The sequence below is a fragment of the Macaca mulatta genome, chromosome X, assembly GCF_049350105.2.
Source record: "Macaca mulatta isolate MMU2019108-1 chromosome X, T2T-MMU8v2.0, whole genome shotgun sequence".
NCBI classification, from domain to species: Eukaryota; Metazoa; Chordata; class Mammalia; order Primates; family Cercopithecidae; genus Macaca; species Macaca mulatta.
The window spans coordinates 118425287-118445117 of NC_133426.1; the positions used below are offsets into that span (position 1 = coordinate 118425287).

Consider the following 19831-nt stretch of genomic DNA (forward strand, 5'->3'; position numbering starts at 1 on the left):
TTGGATTTTTTTTATTGTTGACTTTTCAGAGTTCTTTACATATTTTAGTACAAAGTTTTTCTGGTTAGATATGTGATGTAAAAATATTTTCTCCCCGTTTTGGCTTGTGTTTTCATTCTAACAATGTCATTTGCAGAGCAAAAGTTTTAAATTTTGATAAAATCGAGTTAATTTTTTTTTCCCTGTTATGTATCTGAGAACTCACTACCTAATTCAGGATCTTAAAGATTTTCTCCTATATTTTATTTTTCAAAATTTTGAAGTTTTATTTTACATTTATGCCACTTTGAGTTACTTATAGTACAAGATGTGAGATATAGGTTGAGGATCCTTTTTTTGCATGTGGATGGTCAATTGTTCTGGCACCACTTGATGAAAATGCTATCTTTTTGCTATTGAACTGATTTTGCACCTTTATCAAAAATCGATGGACCATATTTGTGTGGATCTACTTCTGTGTGCTTCCCTGTGTGTTTTTTCTTTTGCTCTGTCTCCTTTTGTCTTCCTGTCCCTACTTATGTTTTTCTTTTTTTCAGTTTTCTATTTTCTGATTCCCTCCCTCTCCCATTTTCCCTTCTCCCATTCCCTTCCTCAAAATGAAGCATTTAGATTGCATTGTTTTATATATCATACTTATTTTTAGTTTAAAAAGCAGATGTGTGAAGCATTTGTGTTTTTCTCTACAAGTACAATATGCTGGAAACAAATTAACTTTTAAATTATCCTTTTTTTTGAGATGGAGTCTCTCTCTGTTGCCCAGGCTGGAGTGCAGTGGCGCGATCTCGGCTCACACCATTCTCCTGCCTCAGCCTCCGGAGTAGCTGGGACTATAGGTGCCCACCACACCCAACTAATTTTTTGTATTTTTAGTAGAGATGGGGTTTCACCATGTTAGCCAGGATAGTCTCGAATCTCCTGACCTCATGATCTGCCCTCCTCGCCCTCCCAAAGGGCTGGGATCACAGGTGTGAGCCATCACACCTGGCCAAATTATAACCCTTAATTAATTTTTCTCAGTGAATTAGTGACCTTGTCGAAAGATGGCAATCTGTCTTCCCAATCAGTGTGTTTCAGAACTTTTGCAAAAGGCATCACTTCTCCAGTGTGACAGTTTCTTTACAAAAGAAATTAGTGGCTGGACATGGTGGCTCAATGGCTGTAATTCCAGCACATTGTGAAGCTGAGGTGGGAGGATAGCTTTAACCCAGGAGTTTGAGACCAGCTGGGCAATGTGGCAAGACCCCAACTCTACAGAAAATACAAAAATTAGCTGGTTGTGGTGGTATGCACCTGTGGTCTTAGCTACTTGGGAGGCTGAGGTAGGAGGATTGTTTGAGCCCAGGAGGTTGAGGCTGCAGTCAGCTGTATTCACACCACTCACTGCATTTGCACTTCAGCCTGAGTGACAGAGTGAGACCATTAAAAAAAAAAAAAAAAAGAAATTAAGGTAATTTCAAATTGGCATGCTAAGGAAGTCAAGATTTATACTTTTTTACCATGTCAAATATTATTTCATTCCTAAATTATAAAATATTGCTCCTTTTCCTAGAGGGAGCAGTCATGATTACTACTGGATCCACAGATACAAAAAAAAAAAAAAAAGAAAAAGAAAAAAAAGAAAAAACAATTTTGAAAGCAGCTTAATGTTGTGCCTTCTCTAAAGCCAACTTTTGACCTATTTATTTTTTTAATACTTAAAAAATGTAAGAAAGGAATTGGATTTTTGCGTTTAAATAAAAATAAAAGACGCTAGATAGGATAGATAATAGGAACAAATAATACAAGCAATTGGGCCTGCCTTTGGCACTTACTATTTTCTGTGTTTTTTCTCAGAATCCAGAGTTATGTTTCTGGAAAAGTATGCTAGTAAAACATTGAAACACATCTCTCATTGTCTACCTCATCTCATACTGTACCATACCATTTCAAATGTAGTCTATTAGAAAGTTTATGGATATTTTCATGCTGCTTCCATTTAAATTTTTATTTCCATTGTTAAAGAAACACACTTTTTTTTTTTTTTTTGCATTTTTCTTTTTTATTGGTGACATATAATACTTTGGAGGCCTTAGTCAAGAATTGTATAAGGTTTCCCTAGCATGGCCAATAAGATTTAGTTTCTGTGATCCTGGCAGAGATTATTATCTAGAATTAGAAGATTACTTCAACCCTATATCTGGAATATCCAGGTAATAGCTTTGGTACTTAGCTTGAACTGTGCCCTCTGCCACTATAGATTAAGGGAAGTTCCTTCTCCTTTTTTGTGTGTATTAAAAAGATACTAATGCAAATACTCACAGGTTAACTAGGTTCATCAAGATTCCCTCCCTCCATGTTTCCCTGAAACTATGAAAGGAGCAGGGAATTTCGGGGAGAGACTAGTTGAATATTCAGCTAGAGATCTTAAAGCAATGTAATGTTGACCAGGCTGCAACCTACACACCTGAGCCTTATTGTAGTCCCTTTTCAGCCTCGTGCAGCAGTTGCCCTGAGTTAAGCTGCAAAGTCAGTTTCCTTCTAGTCCCAAAGCTCAGCTGCTTATGCATACTTTTCTCAACCTTGGTCTGATTGGGTTAATCCCACTCTTTCCCAAGGAGGTAACTCTAAGCACTTTCTCCCTCCCTCCCACGTCTCCTCCTCAGTCTGAGTTCCCTATTCCTAGGAGGATTGGCTCTTCCTCTTCTTTTCACAGGGTCCTGACTTGTCCTGGGCAAGCCAAGTCCATTGCTTCTGCTCCTGGGAAGTGCCAAGATTCTGCAGCGCTGACTTCAACTGCCTTCTCAGGCCTAGACTTTGGGCTGCTTTCCGGATACCTGCATAAGCAAGCCCTTGTTACTGCTACCCATCCTACCTGCACCCTGCTTTTTCCCTCTTGCCACACTTTTTTTCCTCTCCCTCTCACCCCGACCCTGTACAAAATGCATAAAGGATGGAAAAACTACTGCAGCCAGAAGTCTTTGAATGAGGCATCAATGGATGAATATTTAGGCAGCTTAGGGCTGTTTCGAAAGCTGACTGCCAAGGATGCCTCTTGCCTCTTTCGGGCTATTTCGGAGCAGGTAAAAGGAAAACATATCTTCCCTGTACTGAGTTTTCAGAGTTTGAGACATGGGATGGTCCTGTAGTTTGCCAAAAGAAACAAAAAAATTCCCCTGCTTTCTAGTGAAAACATCAGGCCTATCAGGTCCTAGAGAGAAGCTGCTTGCTCTTATTAGCTTGGCGCATGCCTTTGCTGAATAGTCTATATTGCTGTACCTTTGCTATCTTTTCTGTTTTTTAAATGCTAGTTTTTAATGTAGGAGGGGTAAGATGAGGCTAAAGACAACTTTGAAATATATCTTGATCCTTTGTAAGCATCCCCTGCTTCCTCTAATACCTAAGAAAAAAATTATAGGCTGTGCACATAAGGAGTAGAAAAGGGGATGGGGCATGACAGTCATCCTTCCCCAATTTCGTTGAAGATGATATTAAGAAAAACTTAGAGTAAGATGATTTAATTTCCGAATTTTCTACATATGTTCTGAATAAGGAAGGCTTAAGTGTCCAGTTCATAGTCTTGATTTAGAAGTGCCTGTTTTAAATGACTACTGACAGTGGGCTGGTCTTTCTCTTCTTTTTAGTTGTTTTGCAGCCAGGTCCATCATTTGGAAATCAGGAAGGCTTGTGTCTCATATATGAGGGAAAATCAACAAACTTTTGAGTCTGTAAGTAGAATACATACCCAGGGGAGTGCTGGTAGACTATGTAGCAGGTGGGAAAGTAATTGTGAACACCTACCAAAATTAAACTATATCATGCAGTCTCCTCAATAGCAAATATTTAATTCCCAACTGGTTCCCTTCCCAGTAGCTAACGTGCTTCTGGACCCTCTGCTAGAATTAGGTTGTTTAAAAATCAAGGTTAATTAAAAATCAAGAATAATCTAAATTTTCCCACTACTTACCTCGTCCTACACCAAGAACTCCAGACCCTAAAAAGTTACATTTTGATTGCTGTTTTATATTATCCATACAGTTTTATTGAACAATTAATAATAATTCATGAAAGGTTTGGCTCTGTTAATGTTTTGCAGTGCATATTTTAAAATATGTACAAATGGGAACCCCCTCTATTTTCTTGCTTAATCCTGTGGACAGTAATCTTCAGCCAGTCAATTTGAGGAATCTTGTAAAACTTAGTTGTAGGGGAACAAATGAGTCTTAAGTATCTAGTCTTTCCATGTGACAAATTGTGTAATTAGAGCTCTGCCACTAATGATTAACTTTAGGTAAAACAACTTACAGAAGACATTTGTACACCTTCATGTATTTGAATTCTTGTTAATGAAATTGGAGGCTTCCTTGTGTGTGTGTGTGTGTGTGTGTGTGTGTGTGTGTTTTAAAACACTTCTGGCCCTTCCAGTGCTATTTGTTTCTTCTATTTATTGTGGGTATTTGCCTGCTGTTCGAGTTTTACTCTTAATTTTCTCAACTGGTTTCAGTGAATTTTAAAACTATGTGAAGACTTCTTGACTTAAAAGCTTGTTACCTTGAAGTTGATTGTAGTCTTCTCTACACCTGGAGAAAGGATTATTCGTGACATTACTTCAAATGCAAGACCACAGTGTAAAGCAGTGCATCTCAAGTGTTTCTGTGCATACAAATCACCTGGAGATCTTGTTAAAATACAGGTTTTGATTCAGTAGGTCTGAGTTGTGGCCCGAGATTTCTTTTTTTTCTTACCTTGAGACAGGGTCTTACTCTGTTGCCCAGGCTGGAGTGCAGTGGCAGGATCACGGCTTGCTGCGTCCTCTACCAGGCTGAAGCAATCCTCCCACCTCAGCCTCCAAAGTAACTTGGGACTACAGGCACACACCACCTCACTGGGCTAAGTTTTTTGTGTTTTTAGTAGCGATGGGGTTTTTGCCATGTTGCCCAGACTGGTCTCAGACTCCTGGGCTCAAGTGATCTGCCCGTCTTGGCCTCCCAAAGTGCTGAGACTACAGGTGTGAGCCACTGCGCTCAGTGGAGATTTCTGCATTTTTAACAAACTCTGAAGTAATGTTTGCTATTGGTTTGTGGACAACATTTTGAATAACAAAGATGTGTGTAAAATTTTAAAACTACATAAATGAATTTCAATTCAATACTGAGTGATAGAAACCAAATCCCCTGCAAAGTTTATACTGTTTGATTTCCCTTATATAAAACTCTAGAAAAAATACAAGCCAATCTATAGTGACAGAAAGCAGATCAGTGGTTATATATGAGTTATAGAGGGGCACAAGGATACTTATGGAAGTGATATATTCACTATCTCAATTGTGATGATGATTTCATGGGTGTATACATAAGTCAAAATTTGTACTATTTAAGTTGGGCAGTTTATTGTATGTCATTTATTTATTTATTTATTTACTTATTTATTTGAGACGGAGTCTTGCTCTGTCGCCCAGGCTGGAGTGCAGTGGCATGATTTTGGCTCACTGTAAGCTCTGCCTCCTGGGTTCATGCCATTCTCCTGCCTCAGCCTCCCAAGTAGCTGGGACTACAGGTGCCCGCCACCATGCCCGGCTAATTTTTTTTGTGTTTTTAGTAGAGATGGGGTTTCACCGTATTAGCCAGGATGGTCTTGATCTCCTGACCTCATGATCTGCCCACTTTGGCCTACCAAAGTGCTGGAATTACGGGCGTGAGCCACCGTACCCGGCCTGTGTGTCATTTATATCTCAAAACTTTTTAAAAGGAAAATTTAAATGATTTTTTAAAAGTCTAATGATATGTATCCATGGAACTAGAAATAAATCTATTACAGTCCTGAGTTTAATTTCATTTTTATTGAGGCATATTTTACATACAATAAAACTCATCATTTTAAGTTTACCATTTTTAGTTTTGGCGATAATATGCAATCATGGAACTGCCACTACAGTCAAGATATAGAATGTTTCCATCACCCCTAAAAAGTTCCCTTGTCCCATGGTCTTTTTAGAAACGAATGAAATTCTCTTTAAAGTTCCTCAGTTTAATTTTGTAAATGCATGTCTTGTGAAATTTGAAATCCTTAGAAATACTGGTCTTGCTTGATTTATGAAAATTGTCATTACTTAAATCGGCGTTTCAAATGAAACTCAAAAGCATACCATTTGATGAAATGCACTGGTATGTGGATATGCCAGGACCAATTCCTAAGATATTTTTATACTCCAGTTTTTCTCCACTCATGACTTTTGTGTATGTGCAAATCTTCTTGAGGTGCTGTGCAAAGTAGAAACTTACTACCATAATTGTTGAGCTGAGCAAAAAACCCATTGCAGGATAATATTGTAGAATATAATCAGATTTCAGTAATGCTGTGTATTTGGTTAAGTCGAGTTTGTTTTATTTTTGAAGTATGTGGAGGGATCTTTTGAGAAATACCTGGAACGGTTGGGAGATCCCAAGGTAAGATCAAATATGGGGGTTTAATCTTTTCAGAGTTATTTGGAATAGTAATGTAAATTTATTCATTCAGCTGTATTATTTTAGCCAGACCCCAACTATTTTATTTAGTAGTCAACTGTGTTGAATCCAATAGTTCGTGCATAAGTTTAGAGGCTGAAAATTGACCTATTGGTTTGTGTCGAATATTGATAATTGTGTGTTAAGAATCCCATCAACCATAGACTAGCAAAAGAGTATATACTACTTGGAAACAGGAGAAGCTTAAGCCTTTTCACTTTAATGGAGGAGGAGGGTGGTAATGAATTTTACCAAGAGGTCATTATTTTGTTATTAAACAATTCCCCTGATTTGTAGTTTTCTTCCTTTTATGTGGGAGTAAAATTCATAAATTCATACTTTATTTAGAAATAATTTTTATATGATAAAGTTAATTCCATGGTTCTGGACTTAAAAAACACATTTACTAAATCCCTACTGCCTTTTTGTTATACTAGTTCCATCTTTATTGTGTTTTTAAAATCTCTCTTATTAACTGTCCTTATTACTTAACGGCTAAGTAGGGCTTTAGATCCTTTTTTCAGGATAAGTTTATGTTAATAAGTAGCTATCACAGTATTCCAAGCCTTAAAACAGGTTATAGTGTGTTCTACAAATTCTTCATCTAAAATAGTGCTAAGCAGCTAAAAATTTGTTGAACTTGAAAAAACTACCTCCTAGCTACAGAATGTTTTTTTAAAACTCTATACACTATTTATGTTTAGGAAAGTGCTGGCCAGCTGGAAATAAGAGCTCTTTCTCTAATTTATAAGTAAGTTATATCCTCTTTTCTTTGAGAGTGGGTGTTTGCATGCATGTGTGTATAAGATCTCAATTAACGGTCTCTTCGGGATTGGGGAAATTTGAGATTTGATGTGTTGATATCTAGAATGAAGAAAGCTAAGAGAGAGTGTTAAAATATTTTAAATGGTTGAAAAGTCAAAAGAAGAATGTTTCATGGGATGGAAAAATTATATAAAATTCAGATTTCAGTGTCTATAAAGCTTTGTTGGAACACAGTCATGCTCATTCACTTATGCATTGTCTGTGCTGCTTTCATGCTACCAAAGCAAAGTTGAATAAACCATATAGTCTGCAAAAGCTGAAATGCCTATTTTCTAGCCTTTTGCCAAAAAATAAAGGAGAGCACCACCCCCCAACTCACAGCCATACATACAATTAAAAATTCATTGTCTTTACCCCTTCTCCTCCCAAATTAAGATACATTAAAAAAAAAAAATCCATAGGACTTTAGGGGCAATTAGCCATCTACTTTGAATTAACGTCATTTAGCCCTTTTGGATTATTTTAAAGCCAAACATTAAACCGGATATTTATATTGCTTTATATGAATAAGGTAGGCAATTTAAAAGCAGAAATAGTTGTTCCTATAACCATCTCTTACATATGCCAAATTATGTCTTCCCACTTAACCTTTGTTTTCCCCATGTAGTCGGGATTTCATTCTTTATCGCTTTCCTGGAAAACCTCCAACTTATGTCACAGATAATGGCTATGAAGACAAGGTAAGAAGATGAGTGAATGTTGACTTATATAAAAGAAGTTGAATGATGCTTCTGGCTTGCCTGGATATTAAATCATTTTTTTAACCTAATTAACGAAAAGCATAGTCTGAATGACGGGTTTCTCTGTTACTAGCATTTTCCTCTCTAGTCAGTTAATCTCAGTGTTGTTAGCCCTCTAAACAGATCTGATTGTCATTTCTCTGTGATAGGAAAAAAGCCACCCCAAACACTAAATGGCTTCTCAGTGACTAAAAAGGATAAGGTTCAAACTTTGAAGCTAGGCATTCAGCATCCTGAAAGGTCCCAAAGCAGCTTTATTTTCTTCCATCCTTATTATGCCATGCTTCCAGGTATTCTGCCTTTCATACTTTGTGTCTTTGTGTTTGAAACTTTCCCAATGCCCCTGGAGTCATTTTCTCACTTTGTTCTCCCCTAGCAGCTCCCAAGTAATTGTAGTATTTATTATATTGTGTTTGTCTTCATATGTATTTCTTTCATTATCTGAAAGTTTCTTGAGGGAAGTGATAGTGTCTACTACTGCCTGGTAAAGTACTTGATTGTTAGTTGAGAATACTCAGCAGATAAATTGTTTTTCAGCATACAGTTTCTCCTCCAAAAAGTTTATAAAAGAAAAACCTTTATCCTGATTATTTTATTAGTGAAATATAGACTACATAGTGTTTGAGTTTTATATGTCTTATTTCACAACATGGAACACAATTTAGACAAAATTTTAATGATGGCAAGACAAGACTAGAGACCAGGAGAACTGTTAGGATGCTGTTATGGTAATTGAGGGGGAATATCTCAACTAAGGAGAAGTAGCATTAGGAATAGAGAAGACTGAGTAGGAGATAACTTAGAAGATAAGTACGAATGAGGTACATTATCTCTTTTCTGAGCTTTGGGGACACCAAAATGAATACAGTGAAATCCTTGCCCTCCAAGAGCTTAAGGGGCAATGAAGACAGAACTGCAAAGGGTTAATTACAGCAAAGTGGTAAGTTTTATAATAATAAAAACTGTGCTAAAAGCACAAAGGAAAAACCCCTTCTTTCTGCTTGAGGGAGTTTAGAAAGCTTCATGGTGGTAGTGACATTTAAGTGGAATATAAAAGAGTCCGTCAAATATGAAGAGCAGTGTATTCAGAGGAAACACTATATACAGAGGCATAGAAGCAAGAGACCCTTTGGCACTTAAGTAGTTGGATGTGAGGAGGGTGATGCTGGAAAGATAGGCTACAGTTACATAGTAAGAGGTAGAGCAAGCCATGCCAAATAATTTGTCTTTTCATTGTACAGAATAGTCATTTGAAACTTTTTCCCAACTTTTTATTATGATGTTCAAACATACAGAAAAGTTAACAGAATTTTACAGTGAGCATCCATATACTTACCCACCACCTAGAATCTGCTGTTAACATCTTAGTATTCTTATAACATATCTATTCCTCGATCCATTCATCTGTCCATCTTTCTTTTTTGATGTATTTTAAAGTAAATTTCAGACACCAGCACACCTGACCCGAAACACTAATGGAAAGTTTTTAGGCAAAGGTGTGACATAATCTGAATTGTTTGAGGAAGAGGAGTGTTAGCTTTTGTATCTAAGCAGTTGTACATAGCATTGCTTGAGATGAAATTTGGATCTTTACCAGGGATCTTTAAACTTCCAGTTCAGTTTTTCCCCAACATTGTATTCTGAAATTTTTCATACAGAGAGAAGTTTGAAGACTCATGTAGTAAACATTCATGTACCCACCACTTAGTTCCTGCAGTTGTACAGTTCCATTTTAAATGTCTTGTGTATCTTACAGAGAGATTATTTAGCTAATTTAGGGGGAACATTACCCATTGGGAACCATGAGAATACAAAAATGTCAGACCTTTTGAGTGTGTACAACCTACAAATATCCATACATGTATACAGAGCTAATGCTTACCAGCACTTGGGTATTTGCATGTACAGGATAGTGCATATATATGTCTGATTTGGGAATTTATAGAGTGGGGGTGTGTGTTTATATTGAAAAGCCAGGTGCTTTTATTCTGTGATGCTTTACTTTCCCTAAAACTTTGTTGCTTTATCTCAGTTCACCCTCCTAAGATTGGCATCAGGACCGAGTTTTTAAAAATGAGGCCGGGTGTGGTGGCTCATGCCTGTAATCCCAGCACTTTGGGAGGTCGAGGCAGGTGGATCACTTGAGGTCAGGAGTTTGAGACCAGCCCGGCCAATATGGTGAAACCCCGTATCTACTAAAAATACCCAAATTAGCTGGGTGTGGTGGTGCATGCCTGTAATTCCAGCTACTCGGGAGGCTAAGGTAGAAGAATCGCTTGAGCCCAGGAGGCGGAGGTTGTGTGAGCCGAGATTTCACCACTGCACTCCAGCCTGGGCGACAGAGCAAGACTCCATCTCAAAAATAAATAAATAAAAATGACTTTATTATAGGCGTGACCATTATTAACGAACCTTCTAAAAATATTTTAGAACAAACTTTCATAGAAATGTCTAATATTCACTTCGGTATCTTTCACCTTCTGTGTTGACTTAATTCTGCATTCTACACAGTTATCTTCAGTTTCTTAAGTGTATTCAGCTGAAATCGAGCCATCTTCACTCAGCTCATTTGCTCTATCTAAATAGAAGTACGTACTTATATTAAAAACAAAATAAAATTAAGTCTGGAAACGTAGAGTAAGAAAGTCCCCACTCATCCTCTTCAATCTTACGCACTTCGAAGTAACAAGTATTGGTTCTCATGTACTTCAAAGTAACAAACTATTAAGTATTGGTGAGTATCTTTCTGTATCATTTTCTTTGTATTTGTCTTTTAAATGTAAATGGGCTCATATTTAACATTGTTACTTGTTCTTTTTAAATATCCTTCTTAGTAATATAGGTCTACCCCATTTTTTCACTAGTTTACTGCCATTAATTACATCCCATCTGCCCACTCCCAAACAAATCACCCACAAGTATGTATGAATTATTATTTCATGTTGGGATACCATGAGAAACATAAAAGCCATCATGCCTTGTTTTGCCTCTTCCAGTCAAAATGGAAATTCTTGCTACTTTAATAGAGAAATTATATAGTTGTCTGTCTTCTTTCTATAAGAACTGCTTGTTCATCAGTCTGGTTAACTGAATTCCTTTATTCCTTAACAGCTACCTCTAGTTATTAATACTTTTTAGAGTTCCCAGTTCTTGTAGCCCAAAGTACAAAGGGTTTCTCTGCTCACAATCTGCTCACTGTTCTTATGGGTTAATAAACTCTTAAATGCAGATACCCCTTGTGGTAGGAGAAACTTATAACTTAAACTTTACTGTGAGTTACTTTAGCTTGACATTTGACTTCAGTACTTTGAAATGGATTATTACTGAAATAGAATTGTGATTTCCAAAAAGATGAGTGAAGAATAATAGACCTGGGATCAAATAACTGGATTATTGGGAGAAGTTAGCCCAGGGAAGAGTAGGAAGATAGAAAAAAAGAATGCTTAGGATAATTTTTTTTTCTGCCAAGGAGGCTTGGTGGCAACATCTTTCTATAGATTGCAGAATCATTTTGAGTAACTCAGGTTGCTGATACCTTCAAAATGGAAGAACCTTAATCACTAGGGATTATATCCCTTATATAAGACAGATTTTTTTTTAAGAGATGGGGATCTCACTATGTTGCCTAGGCTGGAGTGCAGTGGCTATTCACAGGTGAGATCATAGCACACTACAGCTTCAAACCCCTGGGCTCAAGTGACCTCCTGCCGTAGTAGCTGAGACTAGAGGCACACACCACCCCACCTGGCAAAGACAGATTTTTTTAACAAAAATTCAGAAATGTTTTGGAACAGTTATGTAAACAAATTTCATCACATGCAACATTTTGACTGACAAAATTTTGCTTAACAAGCATGGCCTTTGAATTGTTTTGGGGAAAAAAAAAACCTCTAGGGATTCAAGGAATCAGCTCAGACGTTAAACTGTCATTTTTGTCGCCTGAGATGTGCCTTAATTCATTGAGGAAGTCTCTCTAGCAGTATTGGTGCTATATAGTGTATTGATATATTGCTATTCAGTTAAATGGATAACTTTTTTTAAAATTTAGATTAATTTTATTGACAAGGTTTATAAGAATGAATTAAATATTTAAAATCGAAGACGAATTATTAGGTCTTATTTAGTTGTTTATTTTGTTCACTTCTATTTACCTTTCCCTAGTGTCTGAGTAACTATCAAACAAGTCAAACCTGTGAAAATACCTGTTAACATTCAACATATATATTTCTGTTCCATGATGCAAAGATATTTTTCAACCCTTAATTGGTACATCAAATGTGTCATTCTGTCATAAGCAGCATGTTTTAAAATTTAGATTTAATAAACTGATTTAAGACAGTAAATTTGAAAGACAAAATTAGTCTCATTCAGGAGTGGTCCATTATGTTGATCATCTAGAATCAACACTGATTAGCCGAACTTTAAAAGCCAGAGCCCCAACTCCAGAGAAACATCAAATTTCTTTAATGTAAAAGTATATTATTTTTGAGATACACTTTGTCAGAGATATCCACGATTGCTTGCACATTATATTCTGGCATTATAATCTGGTACTTTAATCGTAATCATGAAGGTGGCTAGGTTTCCGGTAAATATCAGCATTTTATATGGACAAAAGCAGTTAATAAAAATCGGTTCATTTACTATAAGCCAAATGTGCTTGTACTTAATCCCACCCTTTCCCAGAGTTTTTGAAGCTTTGATATGTTGATTTTTGGTCTGTCCTTAATATAAAACGTACTTACAGACACTTTTACAGAGTTAATACTAAAATTACAAATTGATGACACTTTCGAGACAAAGCAGGATAACTGTCTGTTCCTTCATGTTCCATCACTGAATTGACTTTCACTGCTCCATCATACTGTCTGGCTGAACACTGACATTCCATAGTCTACACCTGTAAAGATACCTACCTATGTGAGTTTAAAAAGTGGTCTGCACAAAAGAAATTTAAAAACTTTGTATACAACAAATTGTTTTTTAAAAATACAAAAATAACATCTGTCACTTTTGTCATGCTGACAATCTGACATATATACACATGCAGGAGAAAAGTTCCAATTCAGTCATCTGGACAACTGTAGCTTGTATATTTTTAATATGATGGACACACTGCCACTGAATTTTCACACTGACAGAGATGTGTATTCAAAATATTTCATATACTAAATACTGCAATCTCTGTGTGTATAAATCCCAGTCATAATAGTTTTTGTTCTACTTCATTAAAAGTGTGCCCTAAGCAAGCTACTATTAAGTGCACTAAAAACCAGAACAGTTCAAGAATCTATGACCTTATATAAAGAAACCCAAAATGTATAAAATACAACTATAAAAGCAAGGAACAGTTAATGCCATGTAAGATTTTAAACTAAAAATGGCATAGAAATGCAATTTAAAATAGCAAACTCAAATTCACATAACACTCAAGATAAAAAGGTCAGCAGTAAGTTCTAACGTTGCTTAACAAGGATTTAGAAAAGGAAATACATTCTCTTTGCTGGTATAATGGTATAAGTCAGATCTTCAAATCTATGGGAACGAGTCATCTTCTCTGTCCTCTATCTCAAGAAATTAGCTCTTTCACAGTTGTTTTTATGAAATATTTTCTTTCACTTAAATCATAAATAGGATAATTTTCATAGACCTTTTTGCAAATCTGTTTCATTGTGACTTCTTCCAAGTTAGCACTGGCCGGTAATTTCTTTATTGTTTCCTTTAATTCTTCATCTGTAGGGGGTTTCTTCAACTTTTTAATTAAAGGTTCATCATCTGAACTATCCTCAGACTCGCTTTCTTTTTTGGAACTGTTTTGATTCTTCTTGGTGGTGCTGCTATCTGCTTTCTTAACATTGGCACTTTTCACAGATTTTTTACTTTTAGAAGTAGCTTTCTGTTTAGGTTTTTCTCTTGGCTATCTTTTTTGGTGGCTCCTCTTCACTTTCTTTATCTTCATCATCTGAAGACTCTTCCTTGTTTTTCTTTTCATCTTCATCACTATTAGATTCATCTGACAGAATTTCAGGACGTTTGGTTCGCTTAGCCTTCCTTGCCATTCCAGAACTGTTCCGTTCCTTTTTACTGCCTTTGCTAGAAGTTTTTTTTAGATTTTGGCTATGGTTTGCCAGAACGCTTTGGATGCATTAAGAAATTCAAGATCCTCTTCACTAGTTCACTATTTACACCTGATCTCTCCAAATCAAGAACCTCACAGATGTTCTTTAGCATGGCATTTCTAAATTTTTTCAACATTTCTTCCTTGTTTTTATATTGGACACTTCCTTTTTCAAACGGAAAGCCACTGAACTGACCCACATTCTTCTTTAATGAGGACACAGTGCCTGGCCTGTTGTAAAGCAGTTTGTGTAGATTTCTAACTTCATCGGTTTTCTTCTTACATAGAAAAAAATGTATCCTCTCAATTTCACAAAGTTTCTGCCCCTTTCCTTGTGCAATTGTAAATGGCTCTCTCTGTAAGGAAGAGACTTGCATTGTCAACCTCTCTACTTTCTTCTTTCCCTCTTGCCTTCCACGATGAGACTCTTTTCTTTTTCCTCCTCCTCCTGGTTGTCCTCGTCCTCTTCCTCCTCGCTCTCCTCTCTGGGACCGGGCATTTCGAGTTCTTTCTCGGATGCGGGCTGGGTGGGGGTTCCCTCTCCCTCCGCAGCAGGGGCCAAGGCGGACATGCTGTGAACTGTGGATCTCGGCCACCGTGGGCCTGGCACACGAGGGCACGAGGAGGTTCTGGGAGGTGGCGGCGGCCGACACCGAGGAGAAGGCGAGCGGGCTGTTTGGCGTGACGCTCGTGCCATGCGCTCGGCTCCCCAGAATCAACAAGATTTTCAAAATTGATAACTTTTTAAATAATTGAATAAAATCCCTTTCCTCCCTTAGTCTGAGTTTGGAGTATTTGGGTATTTGACCTAATTTTTCCAGTCATTCTTAGAAGTTAGCTGGGTCTTTTGGCATCTGTTAGGCTTTCTGTTATGTTCAATAACTCAATTTCTAAATGTTCCTTTTTTTTTTTTTTTTTTAAAGCAAATTTGTAAATCAGGACTTGTTTGGCATATTAATGTGATTAAGGCTCACAGTGTAACCTTAGTAGTAATTTTAATCTTGGCATTTAAAAGTCACTGCCAAGAAAATCTTTATGAGGTACAGGTTGCGTTTCCTTATATTTAGATTTTAAAAATCACTTTTAAAAAAAAGAAATTCAAATAGTTATCAGTTACTGACTACTGACTCAATTTCAAGTTAATTATCATCTTAATTTCATGGTTTTAAGATGTGTAACATTCACTTAATTGTTCTGTGTGTTTTTCTTTAGATTCTACTCTGCTATTCAAATAGTGGTCACTACGATTCTGTGTACTCAAAACAATTTCAGTCAAGTGCAGCTGTTTGTCAGGGTATGTGAAGGCTTTATAAATTTTGGGTGTGATTTCAGATGACTTGTTTTCACTCAGGGACCTACCATGAATAGCGCCTTTAAAACCTTGTTGGTACCTATTCACACGCAGGTTTATGACTATTTTCACGTAGTTAATATAAATCTTATTTTGACAATTGGAATTTCGGCCATTTTTTCTTCAGCTGTATTGTATGAAATTCTCTATAAAGATGTGTTTGTTGTGGATGAAGAAGAGTTGAAAACTGCGATTAAATTGTTTCGAAGTGGTTCTAAGAAGAACAGAAATAATGCTGTGACTGGAAGCGAGGATGCCCATACTGATTACAAGAGTTCAAATCAGAATAGGTAATAAAGGGAAAGGGGATATTATAATAATTATGTTTCATACTTATGTGCATAGTCATTTGAAAGTGGAAGGGGCCTGGCAAGCTTATGAGTTAGGTTACATATTCACACATACACATATGTTAGGATATATATTTTTAATGGGGGGAGAGTTTTACCAAAGAGATGTATTGTGAGATGCCCAGACTTTGGGGGTTTTGTTCAGGTTCGTTTTGTATTGCTAGAAGAAAGTTCAGAACTATCTAATTACATGGTTCTCAAACTTTAGTTGTATAAGAATTACAGTGCTTGTTAGAAAGGTAGGTTCCTGCGCCTACTGTCACAAAATTTGAGGTCAGGATGGGACCACGAATCTGTTTTTTAAACAAGTGTGCCTAAGCATTCTGATGTAGGTAGGCTGTGGATCATACTTTGAGAAAATACTTATTCTAAAGTAGCACCAAGCTCATTTGGGACTGCCAGGAGTGGCAACCATGTATTAGGGTAAAGGTTGCTTCATTCGTCACTGATCACTTGTCTTAAGGACTTTAGGCTTACGGAAACTACAGTAGTCGGAAGGCAAGGTGTATTAGTTATGTTTTGCTGTGTAACACTGTTACTATAAAGTTGGCAGCTTAAAACAGCATACTTTTCTCACAATTTATGTGGATTAGGAATCTGGGCATGGCTTAGCTGGATCTTCTGCTGAGTGTCTCATAAGACTATAATGAGGTTGTTGGTCAGGACTGAGTTCTTAGCTGGAGCTTTGACTGGAGAAAGATCCACTTCCCCACTCATGGTTCTTGGCAGCATTCAGTTCCTTTGAACTATAGGACTGAGAGCTTCAAGTTTTTGCTGTCAGTTGGCCGGAAGTAATTACCTCACCTCTGCTACATTGTGGTGGTGAACATGGCTGCTTGCTTCCTTATAGGCGGCAGAGGAGAGAGAGAGAGACCAGTAAAATGAATGAGGCAGGGATCATAGGGATCACCCTAAGAGTGTGTTCTCACAGGAGTTGTAAAATACAGGAGGTAATCTGCTAAGTATATTGTAGCACATACTTATAAAAAGGAAGCGTAAATGCAAATGTTGGAATGAAAAAGCATTTGCCTTAGTTTTAGAACTGAGCTAATTTACCACTAGGTGGTGGTGTAGTCGTTAGGCTTAAGATAAGTAAATTCTGCATTTATAAAAAGCTCTTTGCTCTAAATATTTTGAAATAGGATGGAAGAGTGGGGTGCCTGCTACAATGCTGAAAATATACCAGAGAGCTACAATAAAGGAACAGAAGAAACAAAGGTTTGATATTTTCTAAGGCAAAGAATTTTCATACTCATGACAAACTAGTTAAAGTCAGATAGTATATTCTAGTTATATGGGTTGAGGGAGGAGTTGGTCATTTTCCTTTGTGAAAGTCTTACCTATCTTTAAACTTAAAATGCATGCTTAATGTTCTTTGAATTCTTATTTTTACAGAATTTTAGATTTTTCAGAACAAACAACACTTCAGAAATTCCCGGAGCAATATGCTTTTAAGTTAAATATTACAAACCCAATATTTAGTTTGTAATCAGTCTTGTGACACTAAGGTTTTTTCCATTAAGGAATACAATGCCTATCTTTATTTTCTTCAAACTAGGTGATAATCATGGTTTAAAGTTAGAGAAACAGGAGACATTTCACCATCCATATAGGACTAAAATCAAATAGGCCTTCAGTTGAGGCTAGCTAAATAAGTCAAATACTATTATAGCAATCTCTGTGTGTACCTGAGGTGCTTGTAATTTTGGAATAGTATTGAATATAGTGAAATTCTAGGAAAGCAGAAGAAAAATGGTAGTTCCTTTGGAAATTTTAACAGGATTTGACCAAAATGAAGTAAGCTTCAGATATTTCCAGGTATTGTAGAGTACAGAAATACTTGCACCTCCATGTCTATATCATAACACTTCCTGAATAGCTCTGAATTTTTAATCCTTGTTTGTGTTGCATTGGTTTATATGGGATGTGTCCTGAGTCATTGCCTCATTTAGACATTATTTCCCTTCTGCCATCTAAAACCTTTTAGATTACTTGCATTTTGCTACTTTAGTCTCCTGATTTTTAAAATATATGGCAAAGTTTATTGTGCGATTTATTTCTTGTTTTAATAAAGAACAACTTTTTTTAAGAAGGAAGCAACTTAATTTTTCCTTCTTCATAGAAGGAAGACTAAGGATTGTGAGTTTCTAGCATGATTATTTTTGTTTTAGTCTCCAGAAAATCCATCAAAGATGCCCTTCCCCTATAAGGTGCTCAAAGCCCTGGATCCGGAAATCTATCGTAATGTAGAGTTTGATGTTTGGTTGGACAGCAGAAAAGGTAATGAAATATCAACAGAATACTTTTGAATCCTGACAACTTCAGGAGTATAATTTTGCAAATTATGGTGAACACCTCTTATCAGAAATACTGTTATAAAAAACAGCCTGATGCTTTTTATCTTTATATATGATTTAAATCCACAGGAGGGAACATAGCTTCAGATGTGGGAGGGATTTTTTAGAGTCTGATGTTTGCCTGGGACTTCAACTTTGCAAAGACTGTGTGGAGATAATTTTTAGATAGCTTTAAGAAACTTAGTGACTGAAAACAAGCTCATCTTAAATTCCAGGTGTTAAGACCACCTTCCTTGATAAATGAGTAGGTTAGGCCTGTGGGTCAAATCTGACACACCAGCAGTTTTTATGTGGTCTATGAGCTAAGAATGGTCTTTCATTCTTAACTGGCAGAAAAAGTTAAAAGAATAATATGTTGTGACACATGAAAATTATATAATTCAAATTTCAGCATTCATAACATTTTACAGCAGAGTTTGAGTAGTTCTGAGAGTCTACTCAAGACTCTCAGAATGTATGGCCCAAGAAACTGAAAATACTTATTATCTGGCTCTTTACAGAAAAAGTTTACCAACCTTTGAAAACAGGTCATTGTTTCTCTCCTTATAACTAAAGTGATCAACCTAGGCCTTAAAGTTTTGCCTTCAAGATAAGCCTTTAGTATTTCACATTCAACTGCTTGAACCCTGGTAAACTTAGCTGTAGTTAACAATCTAGAATGAGGTTAAGACCTTGGGAAACACAGTAAGTTGTTAAAAAATATATAGGTTGATTTGAAGAAGCTGAATAGTGTTGCTTTCAAATTGTACCTCATTAGTGTTTGACTATCTCTGATTAGAAACTCCCAATTTCCACGTATTTGTTTTTTAAAGCACAAAATTATTCTGGCAGATCTCTTTAAATTAACTGCAGAAATAAGTCATCCAGAATGATAGGATGGCCCTTTGGCACTTTACCCCTATTTTCACTTATAGTGGTAGCATTGTCAACGGCACTACAGTAACATGGTAAAAGTAAATGAGGAAATTAAATGATATAGGAAAGGAACCAGTTTAGTTGAGCTTGAATCTTCATTTTCTTTTAATAGAACTTCAAAAATCTGATTACATGGAGTATGCTGGGAGACAGTACTATTTGGGAGACAAGTGTCAGGTTAGTTCCTTCTTCAAGAATCAGTAGTTTGTTTAAGAATGTGCTTGTAGTCATAATATGAGTTGAGCAAGACTTATTTACAAAGTACTAGAAACTTTTTTTATTTTTATTTTTAAAGAGATCGGGTCTAGCTCTGTTGCCTAGGCTGGAGTGTAATGGTATGATCATGGCTCACTGCAGCCTCGAACTCCTGGGCTCAAGTGATCCTCCTTTCTCAGCCTCTCTAGTGGCTGGGACTACAGGCACATACCACCATGCCTGGGTAAGTTTTTTAATTTTTCTTTTCTTTTTTTTTTTTTTTTTTTTTGAGACGGAGTCTTGCTCTGTCTCCCAGGCTCTGGAATGCAGTGGCATGATCTTGGCTCACTGCAAGCTCCGCCTCCCGGATTCACGCCTCAGCCTCCCAAGTAGCTGGGACTACAGGCGCCTGCCATCATGCCTGACAAATTTTTTGTATTTTTAGTAGAGATGGGGTTCCACCATGTTAGCCAGGATGGTCTTGTTCTCCTGACCTCGTGA

At 36.7% G+C, this 19831-nt stretch overlaps 1 protein-coding gene and 1 pseudogene across 13 annotated transcripts in view; one reads left to right on the forward strand and one right to left on the reverse strand.

The window, feature by feature from the left end:
- ALG13 (ALG13 UDP-N-acetylglucosaminyltransferase subunit) overlaps window positions 1–19831 on the forward strand; it is an 82361-nt gene that overhangs the window by 23896 nt on the left and 38634 nt on the right. For 10 of the 13 annotated variants that reach the window (XM_077988036.1, XM_015128036.1, XM_077988039.1 and 7 more), the window contains exons 4-13: window positions 2693–3059; window positions 3621–3704; window positions 6372–6422; window positions 7184–7230; window positions 7912–7984; window positions 15375–15456; window positions 15641–15803; window positions 17006–17081; window positions 18035–18143; window positions 19248–19312. In XM_077988036.1, the coding sequence (XP_077844162.1) occupies window positions 2693–3059; window positions 3621–3704; window positions 6372–6422; window positions 7184–7230; window positions 7912–7984; window positions 15375–15456; window positions 15641–15803; window positions 17006–17081; window positions 18035–18143; window positions 19248–19312 (1117 nt within the window). The remainder of the gene's footprint in view (window positions 1–2692; window positions 3060–3620; window positions 3705–6371; window positions 6423–7183; window positions 7231–7911; window positions 7985–15374; window positions 15457–15640; window positions 15804–17005; window positions 17082–18034; window positions 18144–19247; window positions 19313–19831) is intronic. The other 3 variants (XM_077988040.1, XM_077988041.1, XM_077988042.1) reach the window with 1 other exon arrangement.
- Window positions 13481–14896, reverse strand: LOC706958 (protein DEK pseudogene; annotated as a pseudogene).